Here is a 23,881-nt window from a genome sequence, read left to right as displayed (position 1 = left end):
ACCCTGATATGCACTGAAATAAAAAAAATTTTCAGTTAGACTAAGCAGCAAGAATTATCATATTACCAGTAATGGGCATAATATTCTGGGAGGAAAAAAAGTCATAAATCAGTCAGATTCAAGGATCAACCTGTTTAACTGTTCATATTTTATTCCTGTATCAGTAGATTAGGAAAGTAAAATTTTCCCAAGCACTGATTTATAGATCATGTTTATAAGCGGCACACAAAAAGTTAAGTTTCATAAACAATAAGTAGATCAGTGATCTACTTAAATTCAATTGTAATCCTTACGTTAAGCTGAGGGCAATAATAATTTAATACAATAGACTAAATACACACAAACTCGTGTATCCAGAACTACAAACATGGGTTCCATAGCCACATATGGTTTTAGTCACATTTCCACAATGAACAAGTACTTACAAATATGTTAATAAAACACTAACCCAAATGCTTATCCTGCCATGAGCTTTTTAAGCAATGCCATTCCTGCTACTGAAAGCATTTATTTTTAGAAGCTCGAATCTGATCTGGGAAAACGGGTTCTCCTAAAACTTAACAGGATGTTATAAATCTGAAAAGATTTTAAATCAAAAAGCCTTCCAACCCAGCATTATTCATGTGAAACTTGATTTCTTAAAAAATAATAACTTGTTATCTGAAGAAAATTAAAACAGATTATCTTTTAAGAGATATAAACATTCTCTCAAAAAACTATATTTTCCTCTATCATCTTTTTAAAAGAAATGCAAACCAGTTCATTATCTGTAGTTGTTATTTTGAGACAGAGTCATACTCTCTTGCTCAGGTTGGAGTGCAGTGGCACCATCTCAGCTCACTGCAATCTCTGTCTCCTAGGTTCAAAGCAGTTCTTCTGCCTCAGCCTCCGAGTAGCTGGGATTACAGGCACATGCCTCCATGCCTGGCTAATTTTTTAATTTTTAGTAGAGGCAAGGTTTTCCCATGTTGGCCAGGCTGGTCTCGAACTCCTGGCCTCAAGTGATCTGCCGGCCTCAGCCTCCCAAAGTGCTGGGATTACAGGTGTGAGCCACCACACCTGGCCTAGTTCATTATCTTTAATAATAATTATCTTTAATAATGAACTAGACAATAAACTAGTTGCTGTCTAAAAACTTCTGAATACATGAAGTACAAGTCTGAGCTGTCGAGTCAAAAATGCCATTTAGATTTCACATATTAAATAGCTACAGTAGTCCAGGCATGGTGGCTCACACCTGTAATCTCAGCACTTTCGGAGGCCGAGGCAGGTGGATCACGAGGTCAAGAGATTGAAACCATCCTGGCTAACACGGTGAAACCCCCGCCTCTACTAAAAATACAAAAAATTAGCCAGGCGTGGTGGTGGGCACCTGTAGTTCCAGCTACTCGGGAAGCTGAAGAAGGAGAATCACTTGAACCCGGGAGGTGGAGCTTGCAGTGAGCCGAGATCGTGCCACTGCACTCCAGCCTGGCGACATACCGAGACTCTGTCTCAAAAAAAAAAAAAAAAGCTACAGTACAGCTTACAAGGGTATAAACATACCTAACAGACAAATACTACTTTATCCTTTAGATAGTCAAAAGTCAGAAGGAACGGCATGGTTTGCAAGGTACATTGACTTATGTGTGGTCATTAAACCCCAGTAAGTGATTCAAGTATGGTAATACAAAGGCAGGCAATTAAATACACCAATATCACTCTAAAATCAAAGGCATAAAAATAAAGGCTGAAAACTTTCTCTATCTTTCATTTACATGGCTAGATATCAGAACCTTACTTTAGAAAATATACAATTATTATATATGATTTCCCCAGATGGTAATTTTCAGAAACTACAAAAAGTGTCAAGATCCATAGTTTGCTTCATCAAATGCTTTTCTAGCTCGTTTCAATTCTTCATTCATAGTAAGCAAGTCTTTAACCCTGGCAAACTTTCTTGGGTCCTTTCGAATCAAGAAGACAATATCTTCAACTTGTACTCGACCTTGTCTTCCAATCGACATTGCCTTGTGAGTCTATTACAAAGAAACATATTATATTTAATTTTTTACAATCTAATATTTTACTGTTTTAATTTGCATTTATTAATTGCAAGTGAGTTCGAAGGTTTTCTCTTATTATTATGGCTATATTATGGCTATTCATTTGTGAATTATCTTTCTACTCATATCCTCTGTCCATTTTCTAGTGGGTTATTAGCAATGTTCCCTTTATGCTTCACAGTCACTTTAAAAAAATATCTTTTTTTTGTGAGATGGAGTCTCGCTCTGTCGCCCAGGCTGGAGTGCAGTGGCGCGATCTCAGCTCACTGCAAGCTCCGCCTCCCAGGTTCACGCCATTCTCCTGCCTTAGCCTCCTGAGTAGCTGGGACTACAGGCGCCTGTCACCACGCCCGGCTAATTTTTTTGTATTTTCAGTAGATACGGGGTTTCACTGTGTTAGCCACGCTTGTCTTGAACTCCTGACCTCAGGCGATCTGCCCGCCTCGGCCTCCCAAAGTGCTGGGGGATTACAGGTGTGAGCCACCATGCCCAGCCAAAAAAATATCTTAAGGACATTAAAACTGTCAACTTTATTGTTCCTTTTCTGTTTTTTTGATATATGTAGATTTTGTCTTCATTTGTATAAAATAATTTTATCATTTTGTGTACTCACCCATTTCATTTATGCTTTGTGTCCTCCTCCATCTTAATACCCAATAAATATTGGTGGGTTTTCTAAAAATCAAATAAATCTATCTCATCCCCTGTCATTATATACTCACCTGTGCAAAAGTGAAGACCTATCATAGTATTATTTCTAACAACAAAAAAAGAGAAGCTAAATACTTAATAATACGGCATTGAGCCGGACACAGTGGCTCATGCCGGTAATCCCACCACTTTGTGAGGCAGAGGGGTTAGATCGCTTGAACCTAGGAGTTACAGACCAACGGGCAACATAGTGAGACCCCGTCTCTACAAAAAATTTAAAAATTAACAGAGCTTGCCAGGCGCAGTGGTTCACGCCTGTAATCCCAGCACTTTGGGATGCCAAAGCGGGCAGATCAAGAGATCAGGAGATCAAGACTATCCTGGCTAACATAGCAAAACCCCATCTCTACTAAAAATACAAAAAATTAGCCAGGCATGGTGCTGGGCGCCTGTAGTTCCAGCTACTCCGGAGGCTGAGGCAGGAGATGCCTTGAACCCAGGAGGCGGGGCTTGTAGTGAGGCAAGATCACGCCACTGCACTCCAGCCTGGTGACAGAGCAATACTCTGTCTCAAAAAAAAATAAAAAGAAAAAGAAAAGAAAAATTAAAAAGAAAAAAAAAAAGCAGAGCATGGTGACATATGCCTATAGTCCCAGGTATTTCGGAGGCTGAGGTGGGAAGACCACTTGAGTCCAGAAGGTCTCAGCTGCAGTGAGCAATGATCATGCCACCGCACTCCAGCTGGGGCAACAGAGTGAGATCCTGTCACACACACACACACACACACAAAAAAAACAGTGTATATCTTTAAATACTGGAAAAGGAGGGGAAAAAAATAAACCTATGTTGGATAATGGCATTATGGGTAGTATTTTTATTTTATTCAAGGATTTTACAATTATGTCCTTATAAAAAATGGAAGAGGTTAGGTACGGTGGCTCATGCTTATAATCCCAGCACTTTGGGAGGCCAAGGCTGGTGGATCAAATGAGATTGGGAGTTCGAGACCAGTCTGACCAATGAAGAGAAACCCTGTCTCTATTAAAAATACAAAATTATCCAGGCATGGTGGCACATGCCTGTAATCCCAGCTCCTCAGAGGCTGAGGCAGGAGAATCCCTTGAACCTGGCAGGTGGAGGTTGCGGTGAGCCGAGATCACGCCATTGCACTCCAGCCTGGGCAACAAGAATGAAACTCTGTCTCAAAAAATAAAAGGAAGAAGTGGGGATAGAATATGTATGTATAACCTCCATCCTTAATGATAAACAGTAACCAATAACTTCTGCAAACAAGCACTCAAATGGATAGCTTATTTCAAAGGGATGACATAAGTTCTAGTCTTACCTAAAGTTTTTTTTGTATTTTTTTTTTTTTTTTTTTTAGTAGAGACGGGGTTTCACCGTGTTAGCCAGGATGGTCTCGATCTCCTGACCTCGTGATCCGCCCGTCTCGGCCTCCCAAAGTGCTGGGATTACAGGCTTGAGCCACCGCGCCCGGCCTTACCTAAAGTTTAATATTTCAAATCTATTCTTCAATTAAGTAAGACCAGTTAGGAAAGAATCTTACCATTTCAGTGATAAACTCTATGACAAGATCTTCAAGAATATCCACTGACTCAGTGTAAGGATTCTGGTCATCCCCAAAGCCATACATCATACATCGCACTGTAAAAGAACAATCACTTTTCTTTACTTTTACAGATTTAACAATTTAATGCTTTAAAAAAATAAACTAGAAGTGAACCAAGTTATAGACAATATTGGTATAAAAACATATTTGCATTGTATTTGTTATCTCCAAGTATGGATTCTGATGTAAAAGGTTTAAGGACAGTCTGATGACCAGTTGTTCCCATGTAGCCTCCAACCAAACTCTTCCTTCCTCCGAGCTACTGAACCCTAAGGTAAACAGTGTTTTCCTAATCTCTATCATCTACTTACCAGTCCCTGACCCAGCAGAACACCTTTAAGTAGGAAACTCTGGCAGGGGACAGGACAGATAGCAACAGCTTAGCCTTTTTTGGAGGCAGTTTTTGTGTGTGGGCATGGCAGAGGGGCATTGGAAAAAAGGCAGATTCTTTACTGATATTACCATAGGGGAAAAGACATGAGAGAAAGTTCTCCAAATAGGTTTTTTTTTTTTTTTTTGAAACGGAGTCTCACTCTGTCGCCCAGACTGGAGTGCAGTGGCACCATCTCGGTTCACTGCAAGCTCCACCTACTGGGTTCACGTCATTCTCCTGCCTCAGCCTCCCGAGTAGCTGGAACTACAGGTGCCCACCACCACGCCCGGCTAATTTTTTGTATTTTTAGTAGAGACGGGGTTTCACCATGTTAGCCAGGATGGTCGTGATCTCCTGACATCATGATCCGCCCGCCTCGGCCTCCCAAAGTGCTGGGATTACAGGCGTGAACCACTGCGCCTGGCCCCAAATACATTCTTACAGGAAGCAACAGGGTAATCAAAATTAGAAAGCAGAGGGCTTACTACAAGGAATTTTGACATTTCCTAGATCAATACAACTGCTGGCAAAGCCCTTTCAGCCTTCATCTGAAGAAACCATATGAAATGAAGGCCGGGCGCGGTGGCTCACGCCTGTAATCCCAGCACTTTGGGAGGCCGAGGCGGGCGGATCACAAGGTCAGGGAGACCACGGTGAAACCCCGTCTCTACTAAAAATACAAAAAAAAAATTAGCCGGGCGCGGTTGTGGGCGCCTGTAGTCCCAGCTACTCGGGAGGCTGAGGCAGGAGAATGGCGTGAACCCGGGAGGCGGAGCTTGCAGTGAGCCGAGATCGCGCCACTGCACTCCAGCCTGGGCTGGGCGACAGAGCGAGACTCCGTCTCAAAAAAAAAAAAAAAAAAAAGAAACCATATGAAATGAAAAAGGTAAGTCTAGGTCGGGTGCAGTGGCCCACACCTGTAATCCAGCACTTTGGGAGGCCCAGGCAAGTAGACTGCTTAAGCTCAGGAGTTTGAGACAAGCCTGAGCAACATGGCAAAACCCTGTTTCTACAAAAAAAAAAAAAAAAAATTAGCTGGGCGAAGGCCAGGATGTTGGCTCACGCCTGTAATTCCAGCACTTCGGGAGGCTGAGGCAGATCATTTGAGGCCAGAAGTTTGAGATCAGCCTGGCCAACAAGGGGAAACCCCGTCTCTACTAAAAAAAAAAAAAAAAAAAACACACAAAAGTCAGATGGCGGTATTGGCACATGCCTATAATCCCAGCTACTCGGGAGGCTGAAGCATGAGAATCCCTTGATTCCAGGAGGCAGAGGTTGCAGTGAGCTGAGATGGCGTGATCCACCTGCCTCGGTGATCCACCTGCCTCGGCCTCCCAAAGTACTGGGATTACAGGCGTGAGCCACTGCGCCCCGCCCCAAATACATTCTTACAGGAAGCAACAGGTGTGCACTCCATCCTGGGTGACACAGTGAGACTTCTGTCTCAAAAAAACCCCACAAATTAGCCAGGCATGGTAGCATGTGCCTGTAGTCCCAGCTGCTCACATGAGCCAGGGAGGTTGAGGCTGCAGCAAGCTGTGACTGCAACACCTCTCCAGCCTGTTATACATTACCTGTACATGGGCATTTTTCTGGGAATAATTATAACTCTCATCAGATTCTCAAAGGGGTATATGTAAATGGTAAGAAACTCTGTCAAATGCTGCAAGTCTTTTATTATCTTGATCTTAGTAGTGCGTACAAGTGTGTGAGTGTGTGTGTGTGTGCACGTGTATACAGTTACCCCTTAGTATCCTTGGGAGCTTGGTTCCAGGACCTCCCGTGGATACTAAAATCTTCAGATGCTCAAATCCCAGATATAAAATGGCATAGTGTTTGCATACAACCTAAACATCTATATTTTATTTTAAATCATCTCCTATCTATATTTTAAATCATCTCCAGGTTACTTACAATACCTAATACAATGCAAATGCTATGTAAATAGTTGCTATATTATATTGTTTAGAGAATAATGACCAGGAAAAAAAGTCTGCACATATTCAATACAGACGCAGTTTTTTTTTTCTGAATATTTTCCATCTGAGGTTGGTTGAATCCATGGATGCAGAACCCATGGATATAGAGGGCCGACTGTATAGTATACATAAAATTCAGCAAGCTGTTAACTTAAGACTTGCACAACTTATTGTATCTAAGTTCTTTTTTTAAAAAAAAACATACTGCCAGGCGCAGTAGCTCACGCCTGTAATCCCAGCACTTTGGGAGGCGGAGGCGGGCGGATCACGAGGTCAGGAGATGGAGACCATCCTGGCTAACACGGTGAAACCCTGTCTCTACTAAAAATACAAAACATTAGCTGGGCATGGTGGCAGGCGCCTGTAGTCCCAGCTACTCGGGAGGCTGAGGCAGGAGAATGGCGTGAACCTGGGAGGTGGAGCTTGTAGTGAGCCCAGATCGCGCCACTGCACTCCAGCCTGGGCGACAGAGCGAGACTCCGTCTCAAAAAAAAAAAAAAAAAAAGGTACTTGTAGAATACTTCTAAAGGAAGAAATGAGTAAATTAAGAATAATTCCTCTATTTAGAAGAAGTAAAAACTAGTAGAAGTACAAAGAGAAGAAAGTAGGCCAGGCCTACAGAAGAAAAGGGTGACTTGGAAACCAGCCTGAGATAGACATGTCCCTAGGGTTTACACTGGCAAGAGTCTTTAGGTCCAGAAACAGGAGGAAAAAAACAAACACAGGAGCCAATAGTTTTTATCTTTCTGTTTTGGATTCCGTACTTTTTTGCCTTTTTTTTTTAAAAAAAGATAATTTTAGATTTACAGCTGAGTTGCAAAAATAGTACACAGTTCCCATATGCCCTATATTCAGCTTCCCCTTATGTTAACATGTTATACAACCATAGGGAGTCATCAAAGCTAAGAAATTAACATCGGTACAAGTACAGACTTTATTCAGATTTTACGAGTTTTTCCACCAATGTCCTTTTTGTTTCAGGTTCCCATACCATTTAGTTGTCATGTCTCCTTAGTTCCCTCTATTCTCTGACAGTTCGACTTTTTCATCTTTCAAAACCTTGATACCTTTTTTTTAAATGAAACCATTGTTTACAAAAAACCTTGACACTTTTGAAGAATATTGGTCAGTTATCTTGTAGACTATCCCTCAATTTGGGTTTCTTTGATGTTTCCTCGTTAGATTGAAGTTTGACATTACCAGGAAGAACACCAAGGTGATGTGTCCTCTTAATGCATCATATCAGGGGTATATAATGTCAATATACTGTATATTATTAGTGATGCTTTGATCACTTGATTAACATGGTGTCTTCCAGAATTCTCCATTGTAAGTTTACTGTTTTTGTTTAAATATTTCGAGGAAGATACTTTGTCACTAACATTTTGATGGGCAGAATTCACCAGACAGAAAATATATTTCACTGGAAAAGGGAAACTTATTATATGGGAAGTATGTAAACTGTATTTGGCTAAAGGGTCTATAAAGGCATAAACAAATGCCAGATAATGCTTTGAAATTCTATAGGCCTATTGCAACCTCTGCCTCCCAGGTTCCAGTGACTCTCCAGCCTCAGCCTCACAAGTAGCTGGAATTTTTTTTTTTTTGAGAGGCAGTCTTGCTCTGTCACCCAGGCTGGAGCGCAGCGCGCCATCTTGGCTCACTGCAACCTCTGTCTCCTGGATGCAAGCAATTCTCCTGCCTCAGCCTCCCAAGTAGGTGGGGCTACAGGCATGTGCCACCACATCCAGCTAATTTTTTGTATTTTTAGCAGGGACGGGGTTTTGCTGTGTTAGCCAGGATGGTCTCGATCTCCTGACCTCATGATCCACCCACCTCAGCCTCCCAAAGTGCTGGGATTACAGGCATGAGCTACCGTGTCCGGCCCTCGAGTAGTGGAGTTACAGGCACGCATCACCACACCCAGCTAAATTTGTATTTTTATTAGAGACGGGGTTTTGCCATGTTGGCCAGACTGGTCTTGAACTCCCGACCTCAAGTGATCCTCCCACCTTGGCCTCCCAAAGTGCTGGGATTACTGGCATGAGCCACTGTACCTAGTCTCCTGCAAATTTTTTTTTTTTTAAGGTTCACGAAACAGATCTTTCGTCAGTAACCTCTATGAATATTCAGTTAAGATAAGGAGAAGCCTGAAGATTCCAAATTCCTGTCATCACAAACTAATCTCACTGGAAAAAAGGTCTTTGCTAACAACCAACTGAACATCACTCTGGGATGCTCTGGTACAAGGATCCCATTCTTATGCTGATATAATAAGTAAAACCACATAATGGTATAAGGAGCATCAGAGAAATGAAATAAGAAATGTTCAGCTTTAGTGAGGAAACGAAATATGGAAAAGGATTTGGATGGTTAAAAAATAAGAGTGTCTGGCTGGATGTGGTGGCTCATGCCTGTAACCCCAGCAGTTTGGGAGGCTGAGGCAGGAGGATCACTTGAGGGTAGGAGTTTGAGACCAGCCTGGCCAACATGGTGTAACTAGTCTCTACTGAAAATACAAAAATTAGCTGGGTATGGCTGGTCATGGTGGCTCAGGCCTGTAATCCCAGCACTTTGGGAGGCCGAGTTAGGCAGATCATCTGGGTCATGAGTTTGAGACCACCCTGGCTGACATGGGGAAACCCGTTTCTACTAAAAATACAAAAAATTAGCTGGGGCTGGTGGCGAGACAGGGTCTCACTCTTCTATCACTGGGGCTAGAGTACAGTGGCATGATCACAGCTCACTGCAACCTTGAACTCCTGGGCACAAGTGATCCTCCCACCTCAGCCTCCTGAATAGCTGGGGCTATAGGTACACGCCACCATGCCCAGTTAATTGCAAAAAAAAAAAAAAGATATACTGACCCTGTAGTTTCAAGGGCATTTGGGAACTGCTCACATATAACCCCGCCTAAATAAACCATATTCATAAATCTGTGTTGCCTCATCTCTCAATACTTAGATATAACTTTACATAAAGGACCCAGGACTGGAGATGGAGAGCACATTCTCATGCTGTGTTCCAGGGCTTGGCCTGTACCATCAGTAGTAGCAGCAGCTCTCCCTTCCTCTTGTTGCCAAAAAGGGTCAAAAGCATCTACTGAGGGGGTAGGATGCAGAATCAATACATTATAATCTCCATGTCATTATTTATTTTGCTTATTTATTTATTTATTTTGGACACAGGGTCTGGTTCCGTCACCAAGGCTGGAGTGCAGTGGCGCAATCTGGGTTTACTGCAACCTCCACCTCCTGGGCCCAAGCCATCCTCTCACCTCAGCCTCCAGAGTAGCTGGAACTACAGGGGCGTGCCACCATGCCCTACTAATTTTTGTATTTTTTGTAGAGAGAGGGTTTCACTATGTCGCCCAGACTGGTCTTGACCTCCTGGGCTCAAGCGATCTGCTTGCCTTGACCTCCCAAAGTGCTGGGATTACAGACGTGAGCCACTGCATCTAGCCTCCATGTCACTCTAATGTCTTACACTATTCACCACCTTCTTCTTTTTTTTTGAGACAGAGTCTTGCTGTGTTACCCAGGCTGGAGTGCAGTGGCATAATCTTGGCTCACTGCAACTTCTCCCTCCTGAGTTCAAGCGAGCACGTCTGGCTAATTTTTGTATTTTTAGTAGAGATGGGGTTTCATCACATTGGCCAGGCTGGTCTCAAACTCCTGACCTCCAGTGATCCACCTGCCTCAGCCTCCCAAAGTGCTCGGATTACAGGCGTGAGCCACTACACCCAGCTGTTCACCACCTTCTTACTTTGTTCATAGCCTTAGTCCAAAGCCCAAGCCCCAACTCACTTGCTACTCTCCCTCAACACCTGGTGCAGGATCCATTAGTATCTGTGGCTTACAGTCAAAGAAGCCTCTCTTTCTACTGCTGCAAAGGCAAGAGGAAAACTAATGGAGGTATGTTCTTCTGCCCTAAATTAAAACACGAACTACATTTGCTCACCTAAAAAGCAATTTATACACAGACACACATACACACACATATAACTGGGGTTAGGATTGGTACTATCTGATTCAAAAGCTAAACAGAATTTGATAGGCTAGTCTGAGAATATTGTCACTACAGGGAAACATTCAAAGCAATAAATGTACTTGGAAAGGATATGTCCAAAAGTTTTCATCATCTATAACAAAATCATTGTCAAATACTACTTACATTCTTTAGAAAAAAGCCTCTTTCTTTTACCCTGTCCACCTTCTGCACCTCCTCCAATTTCTTCATTTTCTTCCTCAAACTAGAAAACGTATATATAGAAATGTCAAATAATTGCCTTGCATTTGATATTTTAATAATAACAATGTTTTTTCCTTTTCAACAGATAGGCCAGAAAGCCTAAAGGAAGCAGAAAAAAAAAAAAAAAAAAAAAAAAAAAACACAAAACCTTAGCACGTAAGCAGCCTAGGTATCGAGTCCAATTTCCAACTCATCCAAAAATGGCTTCTACAATGTTCCTAACAAATAATCCTACTGCTTCTACGTGTAAGAGTTACAATGACCATAGGTTTTATTTTTAAACAACTAAGGTGGCCTATTGCTACTGTTAAACAGTTGATACTGAATCAAAGTCTACCTTTGTAGACTTTCAATTAAGCAAAACTAATATTTACTAAGCATTTGCATATACGGTGCTAAAAACGTTCCTTAAGTAAGCCCGTAACCCTATTTTGTAACAAGAAAACTGATTGTCAAAGTTAAATAACTTGCTTAGAGAGAATGGAGATTTTGAAATCCAGGCTGTCTGACTTTCAATGCATTCTTTTCCCATTACTTCACAGTAAGTACAGTTTTGTTAACAATTGAACTGTTGGTTCATAGTGAGCGCTAATAGATGTTAGTTTTGACGTCTGATGATTCTGTAAGTGTTTCAGTGTCTGGCAAATAAAGATCAAAATCAAGGGGAAAGGGGTCACAAAACCTACTCTTTCTTCATGTCCTTCCCCACTTTCTAAAATGATCAATCCTTAGGGAGTGAAGTCCCCGAATTCTGTCGGCTGAATTGACTAAGGCAAGCAGATCCGATCCTGAACTCTGCCTCCGCTACTGAGCCCGAAGGAGTGAAGAAAAGAGAGGTTCTGGACACAGACGGTCACTCACGGTGGGGTCTTCTTCCTCATCTGCCATCCCACTAGCCCGCCAACCCACAGCGCCCCGCCGGCTGGTTCTCAGCGGGTTACGCTACTTCCGTCGCCTCACTTCCGGTGACGGGCGGGGCTGGAGCTGGGCCTAGCTGACTGAGGCCTGCGGAAGGACGGTGGTGCTTTCCGGCCTAGCGGCGGAAATGCGACAGTCTTTAGCGGAGGAGGCCGGAGCTCCTCCCTGTAACACTGAAGGAATTGAAAACTAACAAAGAAAAGGAAATCACGGGCTCCGTGGGATGTATCTCGTTGTCACCCTAAATTTGCTACTGCGCATTGAATCACGCCTTCCTGTTTGGGGACTGCGAAGCTATGGATCGTAGGAGGGCTAGCCAGCGGTCCTTTATCTGACATAAATGCTTTTAAATCATTTTAAAGAGTTGTGGTTCCACTGTTTCTAAGCACTATGTTAATTACTGGGGATACTGTGCTTCACCACAAATTTCCAAGAGATGGTGTCCCAAAACTAAGCATTTAAAATTTTGTGAAGGTTTGTTTTTGTGTGTGTGTGTTTTTTTTTTTTTTTTTTTTTTTTGAGACCAAGTCTCACTCTGTCGCCCAGGCTGGAGTGTGCGGTGGCGAAATCCCGGCCCACTGCAACGTCCGCCTATCGGGTTCAAGCGATTCTTCTGCCTCAGCCTCCCGAGTAGCTGGGATTACAGGCGTGCACCACCATGCCCGGCCTCATTTTTGGTTTTTTTTTTTTTTTTTTGAGACGCAGCCTCACTGTCCCCCAGGCTGGAGTGAAGTGGCACAATCCGGGTTCACTGCAGCTTAGACCTGCTGGGCTCAAGCCATCCTCCCACCTCAGCCTCCAAGTAGCTGGGATTACAGGCACACACCACCTATGCTCGGCTAATTTTTGTATTTTTAGTAGATATGGGGTTTCGCCACATCACCCAGGCTGGTCTGGAACTCTTGATCTCAAGCGATCTGCCCCCCTCGGCCTCCCAAAGTGCTGGGATTACAAGTGTGAGCCACCGTGTCCATTGGGGAAGGCTTTTGGTCGGAACAATGGTTGGGAAAACCACAGGCATTGGAAGGCCAGAGCTAGGGATATAAAATATGTGTCCTACAGTGTAACAGATGATGCTACATAAAGAAAATCCCGCAATACACACGATTTCTGAATGTCCTGCTGAACATTCGGTGAGTGAAAAGTAGTTATGTGAGGCTTGAACCTATCTTTGTTAATAAACACAAAGCGGCTGGGCGCGGTGGCTCAAGCCTGTAATCCCAGCACTTTGGGAGGCCGAGACGGGTGGATCACGAGGTCAGGAGATCGAGACCATCCTGGATAACACGGTGAAACCCCGTCTCTACTAAGAAATACAAAAAACTAGCCGGGCGAGGTGGCGGGCGCCTGTAGTCCCAGCTACTCGGGAGGCTGAGGCAGGAGAATGGCGTGAACCCGGGAGGCGGAGCTTGCAGTGAGCTGAGATCCGGCCACTGCACTCCAGACTGGGCTACAGAGCGAGACTCCGTCTCAAAAAAAAAAAAAAAAAAAAAAAAAAAAAAAAAAACACACACACACACACAAAGCATTTTCCCACACTTTTAATGTACGTTGAATTTTCTAGGAATGTTATTGCCCCAAAATTGAATAGTAATTGTATTGTTTTGTTTGGAATTCATTAAGAGTTGTGTACCATTTCAAGAAATAACGTCACCAAAAGCAACATCACTTGTAATAATTTGAATAGTGAATACTGAAAAAAGAACTTTGATTTGAGGAAAGTGAGTTAAATTATTAGGCCCTGAGAGGCATTAAAATGAGAGGCAATCACATCCTACTTGCCCCCTTTTGAGCTATGTATTTATGTCTTAAAACTGCTTGCCATTCCACAAGTATTAGTTATAAATTAGCCTAATTATGCCCCACCAGACACTATATCCCACACCCTATAGCTTGATAATGTTATTTTTGTAAACCAATGAGAATTCCTTAAGGACAACTTTGTGTCAGCCCACTCCCCGTCCTCATTCTTTTCCGTTAAAAATCCACTTGTACCTGCTGCTAATCTTAGAGTGTATTCCGGGCCACTTTATGCTGCTGAGTTGCAATCCTCAAGTCTGGCCCAAATAAACTCTCTATTTATATTAATTTTGCCTCAGCTTCTTCCTTTTAGGTCGACAATACTCACTCAAATCAGTCTGCATTCAAAGTAATTCTACATATAGGTACAAGCATCTGAAATCTTCATTATACCCCCTAGTGCTCGAGTGTTTATATATTGAAACATATGTTGGCTGGGCGCGCTGGCTCACACATGTAATCCCGGCACTTTGGGAGGCCGAGGCGGGCGGATCACCTGATACAGTTTGAGACCAACCTGGCCAACAGAGTGAAACCCTGTCTCTACTAAAAAATACAACAAAAATTAGCTGGGCGTGGTGGTGGGCGCCTGTAGTCCCAGCTACTGGAGAAGCTGAGGCAGGAGAATGGTGTGAACCCAGGAGGCGAAGCTTGTAGTGAGCAGAGGTCCTGCCACTGCACTCCAGCCTGGGCGACAGTATGAGACTCCATCTCAAAAAAAAAAAAAAAAGAAAAAGAAACATATGTTACTATTTTTACTTTACTTTATATTACCTTTATGCCTGACCTCCTGGACACTGGATCACTGGATCCTGTTACGGTATTATGTTATTTTCAAAATTATGTGAGTAGGTAGATATATTAGTTATTTATTGTTGTATAACAAATCACCCCAAAACTTAGTGACTTACAACAAATATTTATCACACAGTTTCTGTGGGTCAGCAATGTGGGTGCGATTTAGCTGGGTGCCTGTTGCTCAAGGTCCCTCCTGTTGCAGTCAGGATGTTACCTGGGGCCACAGTCATACCTCAAGTGTTGATGGAGGAGAATTTGCCAGAGTCACTCACAGGTTGCTGGAGGTTTCAGTTCCTCAAGGTTGTTGGAATAAGGGCCTCAGTTCTTCACCGGATGTTGCCCAGAGGCCTCCTTCAGTTCCTTCCATGTAATCCACTCCATAGGGCAGCTCACAGTGTGCCAGTTGCCTTCCTCCAGAGGATACAAGTGAGAGAACCCAGAAGACAGAACTCACAGGTTTTTTGTTAACTGATTTTGGAAGTGACATCCCATCATTTCTGCCCTATTCTATTCACTAAAAGTGCAGCTAAGGTGGGGTGCAGTGGCTCACGCCTGTAATCCCAGCACTTTGGGAGGCGGAGGTGGGCGGATCACGAGGTCAGGAGTTCCGAGACCAGCCTGGCCAACATGGTGAAACCCCGTCTCCACTAAAAATACAAAAATTGGCCGGGCGTGGTGGTGGACACCTGTAATCCCAGCTACTCAGGAGGCTGAGGCAGGACAGTTGCTTGAACCCGGGAGGCGGAGGTTGCAGTGAGCTGAGATGGCGCCACTGTACTCTAGCCAGGGCGACAGAGTGAGACTCCGTCTCAGAAAAGAAAAAAAGTGCAGCCCAAATTCGTGGAGAGGGGATTACATAAGGGCAAGAATATTGCGCTGGAGATCACTGGGGGCTTTCTGAGAGGCCACCTACCACAGTCAATTATATTATTTTTGAATTTCACTGCACAATAATGGAGACATTGTATTTGTTATTAATATTTAAGGGAGATTGTTGAGCCTGATAGGGTTGAGAACTGCTTTTAGGTAGTGATCCAGTGTCCAAGAGGTCATGCATAAAACATTCATAGTGTCTGTTATCAAGGGAGTAGATAGGTAAAATATGCTGGATGCACAGCATAGAGTACAATGCAGCAATCAGAAGCAATAGATGTAGCAACATGAGAGAACTCGAAAGCAGTTCTAAATTTAAAAAGTAAGAAATAAAATTTATAACATAATATCATTTATAGAAATTAAAAGTACTACTTATTTTACAGGAAAATATAAAAAAGCATAGACATTAAACACATGAGTAAGTTACAGTCTAGGAGAAATGGGAATAAGGATAAAAGGAATACATTGATCAATAACAAGTGAAGGACTTTGGAAGGGCCAATTGTAATAGTATGCCATGAACTGCGGCATGTGAATAATTCAGTCCTGTGAACCTGAGATCCAAAATACAAAGTTGGGGGAAAAATTGCAGTGTGATAAGCAGAGCAGAAGGAAAACACAGAGTGAAAAGTCATGGTGTGCTTCTACAAGATGTTCTATGTAGGTTGCCAGGGCCAAGTTTGTTAGGTGGGGATGCAGGAAATGAGGCTGGATATGCGTGTGAAAGGCCTTAAATGTTTTCTTCAGAGACTGAAATTCAAACTACAGAGTTCTTGGGAACAGAACAGAATAGAACAGACATAGATATGTCACATGACTTTATAGTTTTTAAAAAGATCACTTTAGTGGGGAAACTAGGATGAGAGATTATTATAATCTGAATTAAGGCAAAGAGGAAGAAGGAACTGATTTAAGACAAACTTTAAGAGACAATTTACAGAACTTTGTGACAATGTGAGAGCTATGGACAGAAGCATGGAATACTATTAATATAAATAGGAAAGAAAAAGGGGAAAGAAGTTGGAAGTGGAAGGAAATGAGTTTAGTCTGTGTTTGAGAGTCTGGAGATGTCCTAAAAGTGATGGAAATCCAGGCCAGGAATTACAGGCTCGGAAATCCACAGAAAAATTAGTACTAGATCTACGCCAGGCACAGTGGCTCACGCCTGTAATCCTAGCACTTTGGGAGGCCAAGGCGGGCAGATTGCCTGAGCTCAGAAGTTCGAGACCAGCCTGGGCAACATGGTGAAACCCTGTCTGTATACTAAAATACAAAAAAAAAAAAAAAAACAGAGAAAGAAAAGTTAGTACTAGAGAAAATGACACGGGAGACATCACAAAGTGATAGTCTAGAGATTGCACAGAAACAAAGGCTAAGAGAATAGAGGCAAAGGGCACAGCCTTAGAAACAGTACATCAAAGAGACAGAATGACAGAAGGAATGGTCAAAGAGGTAGGAAAAGATAAAAGTAGGAAAAGGGGAGGAGGAGAGGGAGGAGAAGAACTGAAAACCCAAAAAGAAAAGTTTCAAAAAGAAGCAGGTGTTGGGAGTTTGAGGCGGGCTGATCACTTAAGGTCCGGAGTTTCAGACCAGCCTGGCCAACATGGTGAAAACGTCTCTACTAAAAATACAAAAAAAAAAAAAAAAAAATTAGCCGGGTGTGGTGGCGAGTGCTTGTAGTCCCAGTGGTTTGGGAGGCTGAGGGAGAAGAATCGCTTGATCCCTAGAGTCGGAGGTTGCAGTGAGCCAAGATCATGCCACTGCACTCTGGCCTGGGTAAAGAGTGAGACTCTGTCTCAAACAAAACAAAACAACCCAAGAAATAAAAGCAGGTGGTATGGAGTGCTCAGTGCCAGAGATTACAAGATTGAAGATTTAAGAAAAGGCCTTGAATTTGACAACTAGGGGGTATGGGAATAATCTGGAGAACAAAGTTTGAGGGTGTTGGTGAAGAGGGAAGCCAGATTATAAAAGTTTAAAGAATGAGTGTATACTAGGATACTGAAGGTAGAAAAGCAGAGAGGAAAGTAGCCTTAAGAGGGCAGTAAAGACTGGGAGCGGTGGCTCACTCCTGTAATCCCAGCACTTCGGGAGTCCAAGGCGGGCAGATCAAGAGGTCAAGAGATCAAGACCATCCTGGCTGACATGGTGAAACCCCGTCTCTACTAAAAATGCAAAAATTAGCTGGGCATGGTGGCACACACCTGTAGTCCCAGCTACTCGGGAGGCTGAGGCAGGAGAATTGCTTGAACCTGGGAGGCAGAGGTTGTAGTGAGCTCAGATCACGCCACTGCACTCTAGCCTGGCGACAAGAGCGAGACTCCATCTCAAAAAAAAGAAAAAGAAAAAAGAGGGCAAGAGGGCAGTAGGATCAAGGAATGTGGACTTTGAATGAATGATTACTGAATGAATTGAAGCTGTGAACTTATCCCAGTCATTCAGGTAACTGCTCAGAAAATCCTTTCATTACAGCAAAAAAATGGAATGAGCTTTTAATGAAAAAGGTAATGACGAAAGAGATTTGTTCACAAAAGAATGGATTCAGTAGAGAGGTAATTGATAGAAGAAAGAAATGGAGCTGTATGAGAGTAATTTGGAAGGAATGACAGGGGTGGGATTATCAGAAATGAGGAAAGCAGGAGCTGGATGGTCGGTTTGAGAGGTGTTAGTGATGGGATATGGGCAGGCAGGTAGCAGCAGTCAGACTCCAAATCAAGGCAGAAGCTTTGCAGTCCCACCCCTACCTCCACTTTCACCCCTCCATCCCAGGGTGTAAACTTCTACAGTGCTTCTCCCTAATTTGGGCTTAGCGAAGTAATGTCACTTTTTAAATGGCTTTCAGAATTTCTGCAATAATCCTAATACAGTCTTAACCACACTGCCTGTACTCCATGGTTAAATATGCAGACTCTGAGATCAGATAGGTTGAGTTTGAAATCCTAGCTGTATTATTTATCAGCTATGTTACCTTAAGACAACTTACTTGACCTGCTGGTACATCCACTTCCTCATCTATGACGGGGGATAATAATAGTTACTAACCATATAAGGTTATTATGAGGCTTAGATTTATTAATAACCATAAAGTGTTTTGGGTAGTACCTGGCATGTAGTAAATATTCCATAAGTATTGTTGTTTTTATTTATTTGTTTATTTTATGAGACGGAGTTTCACTCTTGTTGCCTAGAGTGGAGTGCAATGGCGCAATCTTGGTTCACCGCAACCTCTGCCTCCCGGGTTCAAACGATTCTCCTGCCTCAGCCTCCCAAGTAGCTGGGATTACAGGCATGCGCCACCACGCCCAGCTAATTTTGTATTTTTAGTAGAGATAGGGTTTCTCCATGTTGGTCAGACTGGTCTTGAACTCCCGACCTCAGGTGATCCACCTGCCTTGGTCTCCCAAAGTGCTGGGATTACAGACATTAGCCACCGCGCCCAGCCCTTAAATTTTTAAAAATGATTCAACTTCTGGATATTTATAGGTGAGTGACTTCTTTTCCAAGAAGACAGCAATCCCTGGTTATTACCATGGGGAGCATTGGCTTCCCCAGTAGCCCCTTCTCCCTAGGGAGAAGGCAAACGTCATTTTACCAAAGGGAAAGGTGAGGAATAGAGTATGTATGTATGTATGTATTTACTTATTTGTTTGTCGCTCATGCTGGAGTGCAGTGGTACAATCACGGCTCACTGCAGCCTCAACCTCCTGGGCTCAATTGATCCTCCCACCTCAGCCTCCCAAGTTGCAGTTGCTGGGACCACAGGTAACACCTGGCTACTTTATTTTCTTTTTTCTTTTTCTTTTTTTTTTTTTTTTGTGATGGAGTCTCGCTCTGTGGCCCAGGCTGGAGTGCAGAGGCGCCATCTGGGATCACTGCAATTTCCACCTCCCAGGTTCAAGCCATTCTCCTGTCTCAGCCTCCTGAGTAGCTGGGATTACAGGTGCGTGCCACCATGCCCAGCTAATTTTTTGTATTTTTAGTAGAGACAAGGTTTCACCGTGTTAGCCAGGATGGTGTCGATCTCCTGTCGATCTCATGATCCATCAGCCTCAGCCTCCCAAAGTGCTGGGATTACAGGCGTGAGCCACCGCACCAGGCCCACACCTGGCTACTGTTTTAAAAAATTTTTTTGGCCAGGCGCGGTGGCTCAAGCCTGTAATCCCAGCACTTTGGGAGGCCGAGACGGGCAGATCATGAGGTCAGGAGATCGAGACCATCCTGGCTGACACGGTGAAACCCCGTCTCTACTAAAAAATACAAAAAACTAGCCGGGCGAGGTGGCGGGCGCCTGTAGTCCCAGCTACTCGGGAGGCTGAGGCAGGAGAATGGCGTGAACCCGGGATGTGGAGCTTGCAGTGAGCCGAGATCTGGCCACTGCACTCCAGCCTGGGCGGCAGAGCGAGACTCCGTCTCAAAAAAAAAAAAAAAAATTTTTTTTGTAGAGACAGAGGTCTCACTATGTTGCCCAGTCTGGTCTTGAACTCCTGGGCTCAAGCGATCCTCCTGCCTTGGCTTCCCAAAGTGCTGGGATTACAGAGTTAAGACACTGCACACAGCCAAGAATACTGTATTTAAATCTAAGTATTAGGAAGTCAGGATATCTATGAAATGGGTAAAGATAGGAAGGCATATTCCTGTCCCCACTTAGAGAGCCCTAAGGCTGCCCAGAACTTAATGCTGTGACATCCAAATTTTTGAACCTTCATTTATGGTCATATCTATTAAAATATACATTGACTTCCAAGTTCCAGAATGAGTAGAGTGTAAAATAGCAGTGATTATATAAGCAGAATTAGCTCCTCTCACATTAGAAAGCATAATTTTAATGGCTCAATTCCTTCTTTTTCCTTTTTCAATGAAATGGGTGTTGGGGGGTAGAAATCAGAAGAATTTTGGAGATTAGTAGAAAATGACTTAAGTTCTAATTTGTACTTGTGTACTTGTGCCAGTCTCACCAGGCACTTAAAATAAATAAGGGGGAAAGTACCCATTGTATGTGCCAGAATCCCGCTGGCTCAAGGAATTTTTTTTTTTTTTTTTTTTTTTTTTTTTAGACAGAGTCTTGCTCTGTCACCTAGGCTGGAGTGCAGTGGTGCAATCTTTTATTGTATTTTTAGTAGAGACAAAATTTCACCATGTTGGCCAGACTGATCTCGAACTCCTAACCTCAAGTGATCCACCCGCTTCGGCCTCCCAAAGTGCTGGGATGAAAGACCTGAACCACTGCGCCCAGCCTGGCTCCAGGATTTTCTAGGTGCCTGGCTGGCTAACTTGTTAACTTCATTTGAATGAAGATGTTTATGACTGTTTAGGGCAGATGATACTTGTATTTTAATAGCAATAATAGGTGAAATGTATTGGGGGTGCTATCTACCTTATTTAATACGCCTCAAAACTTATTAATTCATATATATATGAATATCTTATTCGTATATCTATGAAACCTTACTACATACATTTAGTTATATATATCTCAGCATATCATAGATACATATATATCTAGTTATAGATATCTCTAGATATATCTATCTCAGCTGCCCTAAAGGAGAAAGCTAAGCCAGATTCTTTTTTTTTCTTTTTTTTTTTTGAGACGGAGTCTCGCTCTGTCTCCCGAGCTGGAGCGCAGTGGCCGGATCTCAGCTCACTGCAAGCTCTGCCTCCCGGGTTCACGCCATTCTCCTGCCTCAGCCTCCCGAGTAGCTGGGACTACAGGCGCCCGCCACCTCGCCCGGCTAGTTTTTTGTATTTTTTAGTAGAGACGGGGTTTCACCATGTTCGCCAGGATGGTCTTGATCTCCTGACCTCGTGATCCGCCAGTCTCGGCCTCCCAAAGTGCTGGGATTACAGGCTTGAGCCACCGCGCCCGGCCTTTTTTTTCTTTTCTTTTTCTTTTTTTTGAGACGGAGTCTTGTTCTGTTGCCCAGGCTGGAGTGCAGTGGCGCAATCTCAGCTCACTGCAAGCTCAACCTCCAGGGTTCACGCCATTCTCCTACCTCAACCTCCCCAGTAACTGGGACTACAGGTGCCCATCACCACACCTGGCTCATTTTTTTGTACTTTTAGTAGACACGAGGTTTCACCGTGTTACCCAGGATGGTCTCAATCTCCTGACCTCGTGATCCGCCCGCGTCGGCCTCCCAAAGTGCTGGGATTACAGGTGTGAGCCACCGCGCCCGGCCAGATTCTGAACTATATAATATATTCAGTGCTGTCACAACGGGATAACAGGAATGATGGTATTCACTAATGTGAACTAAAAAGGTAGGCTATGAACTGAACACAGGGGAGTATTGAACAAACTTCAATAAATTCAGCATGTGACAAATAAATTGACAAAGATTGTAGGGAAAAAACGTTTATTTTCAAGGATTTGTGCAGACAATGGTGAATAAAAAATTGTATTTCAACCATAAAAAGGAGTTGACTTCATTCCACCCTGGCCTACAGGGTTTAGGGTGATGCCAGTTTGAATCTGAGGCTATACTGCTATCCCCATTCCTCCACCTGTAAAAGATTCCCCCAGAGGAATAACTTCCTATAACTTTTAGTCAAAAATATGCAAGACACATCAAACAAAGTAATGAGTTAAACAAGTTTCTGCTTATCTGCTTAGGGAAAGTCAAGAAATAAAACAAATGTGTATTTGTTTCTTGCTGTAAATTACCTTTACCTTGTGCACTTTTGGTACATTCTGCTATGAAAACATCTCAAAATGTAACAACACAAAGAGTTTAGGTCAAGATGACCCACCCAGGAGGCTGTAAGAACTGGTTTGAACTAGTACTGTGGAATGGAACTAGTTTAAAATATGAAGCAGCTCTAAACACCAAGCTTAGAGACATTAGAAAACAAAAATCATTAAAGCTACAAAATAACAAGTGCAAACATGCTGAACCTGTTTCCAGGGAGTGACATTCCCTTTGGCCAACAGGTCCCAAACTCACACCCACAAGGTGTAACTCTCTTTCCTGTTCCACTAGATTTCCTTTCTCTCATCTCAAAGGTCTTCAGAATTGACAATGGAAAACATATGAATTGTTGAAATTTACCCTGTGGACCAATTCCTGAAGAGATAACAGCCACAACTCTGAGATGATTAGACATGTAGTGTTTACTTGATGACTTTCTGTATTTCTAGAAACCCTCAAAGCATTAAACTGCCTATTTCAAAATCTAAACTTCCTAGCAGCTTTTATTATTTGGAGTAAGCAGACAGAAGACAATTTACTGCCACACAGGAATCAACCACAGCTAACTTGTCCACCATTAAGTTTTACAATAATGGACAATTCAACTGGAAGATCCATGCCTATGCTTGCTTATAATAATTTAATTTTAGACCTACTCTTTTTTTTTTAAATAGAGAAGTTCTAGACATCCAACAGATCCTTCTGTAGATATAAGGAGGGAATGGAGAAGTCTTCCTGTCAAATGCTGAGCCATCTAAAATGGTCTGCTCAGGAGTTACTAACTCCATGGCAAAATACTTCAGTATCAGTTGCAAAGTTCTGTTTTCTTCTACTTCAGGAAACACCCTCATTTGATTTGTGGATCCTATGAACTGTCCAAACACACTGATGAATATCAGCAACTTTTCTCATTTGAATTTCTCATGTCCTTAAAGTAAGTAGAATTTCCAGAGACAACTAAAGAGTAATGCAATATGAAGAAAATTAAGAGTTGGCTAAGAAAAATAAATAATCAACTAAAAATTGCTGTAACAACTCAGACTTAAACACAAAATAAGTTTGTTGTCTTTTATAAGATGACAAAACTTCAATTTAACATCACAAGTTCTTATACTAGATGAATTTACCAGTATATGAATCAATATATTAGATTTCTTTCTTCTACCCCAACTGCAAATATAAAAAACAATTATTTCTTTTTTTTTTTTTGAGACAGAGTTTCGCTCTTTTTTGCCCAGGCTGGAGTGCAATGGCGCGATCTCGACTCACCGCAACCTCCGCCTCCCAGGTTCAAGCGATTCTCCTGCCTCAGCCTCCTGAGTAGCTGGGATTACAGGCATGCGCCACCACCCCGGCTAATTTTGTATTTTTAGTAGAGACAGGGTTTCTCCATATTGGTCAGACTGGTCTTGAACTCCCGACCTCAGGTGATCCACCTGCCTTGGCCTCCCAAAGTGCTGGGATTACAGGCGTGAGCCACCGCGCCTGGCCTCAAACAATTATTTCTTCAATAGTTTCTTTTTCCTTAGTTGGGGTATTTAAAACTGAGTAACAGTATTTAGCACTAAGTAATTTAGAAAATATAAAAAGGTTTTATGAAATAGCAACAGTTGATTCATTTTTCATATACCATCTGATCAAGTGAAGTCTCCATTTGAGGATACTGGTGAACAGAAAAATTTTTTCTTGTCTAAGCCACTGCTTTCTGGTCTCATCACACAGATAATTCTCAAATTTTATGTAGGCCCAGATTTTCTTGGCAAAACTCAAGATACCAGCACATAACACAGCTACTTCATCTGTTCTCTTTTTGCAGTGAGCACTATGCCTCTCTTTTATGTTTCCAGATGGGTACATGAAAAATGAATTTC

The 23,881-nt window shown here is 42.7% G+C and overlaps 1 protein-coding gene across 5 annotated transcripts; it reads right to left on the bottom strand.

The window, feature by feature from the left end:
- Window positions 1-128: 128 nt before the first annotated feature.
- Window positions 129-11,879, bottom strand: LOC101867317 (transcription initiation factor TFIID subunit 13). 5 transcript variants are annotated; one of them, XM_074000257.1, is made up of 4 exons: window positions 11,616-11,879; window positions 10,852-11,028; window positions 4,264-4,361; window positions 129-2,018 (listed from the first exon to the last, which is right to left on the bottom strand). In XM_074000257.1, exons 3-4 carry the CDS (start codon window positions 4,351-4,353, stop codon window positions 1,848-1,850), a joined length of 261 nt encoding a protein of 86 aa, XP_073856358.1. In that variant the 5' UTR covers window positions 4,354-4,361; window positions 10,852-11,028; window positions 11,616-11,879; the 3' UTR covers window positions 129-1,847. The 5 variants fall into 5 exon arrangements, with proteins under 5 accessions (XP_073856358.1, XP_073856347.1, XP_045221777.1 ...); XM_074000246.1 differs by having other exon boundaries at window positions 10,852-10,930; XM_045365842.3 differs by having other exon boundaries at window positions 10,852-10,930; window positions 11,791-11,879.
- Between the last annotated feature and the right edge of the window lie 12,002 nt (window positions 11,880-23,881).

The sequence above is a fragment of the Macaca fascicularis genome, chromosome 1 (genome assembly GCF_037993035.2).
Source record: "Macaca fascicularis isolate 582-1 chromosome 1, T2T-MFA8v1.1".
NCBI classification, from domain to species: Eukaryota; Metazoa; Chordata; class Mammalia; order Primates; family Cercopithecidae; genus Macaca; species Macaca fascicularis.
This window is presented reverse-complemented; position numbering and strand designations above follow the sequence as displayed.

Coding starts and splice junctions, on each gene's coding strand:
- LOC101867317 (XM_045365842.3), bottom strand. CDS start 11,817: ATGGCAGATGAGGAAGAAGACCCCACC. Junction 10,931..11,790: donor ATGAGGAAGAAGACCCCACC/GTGAGTGACCGT, acceptor TACGTTTTCTAG/TTTGAGGAAGAAAATGAAGA. Junction 4,362..10,851: donor GAGGCTTTTTTCTAAAGAAT/GTAAGTAGTATT, acceptor GTTCTTTTACAG/TGCGATGTATGATGTATGGC.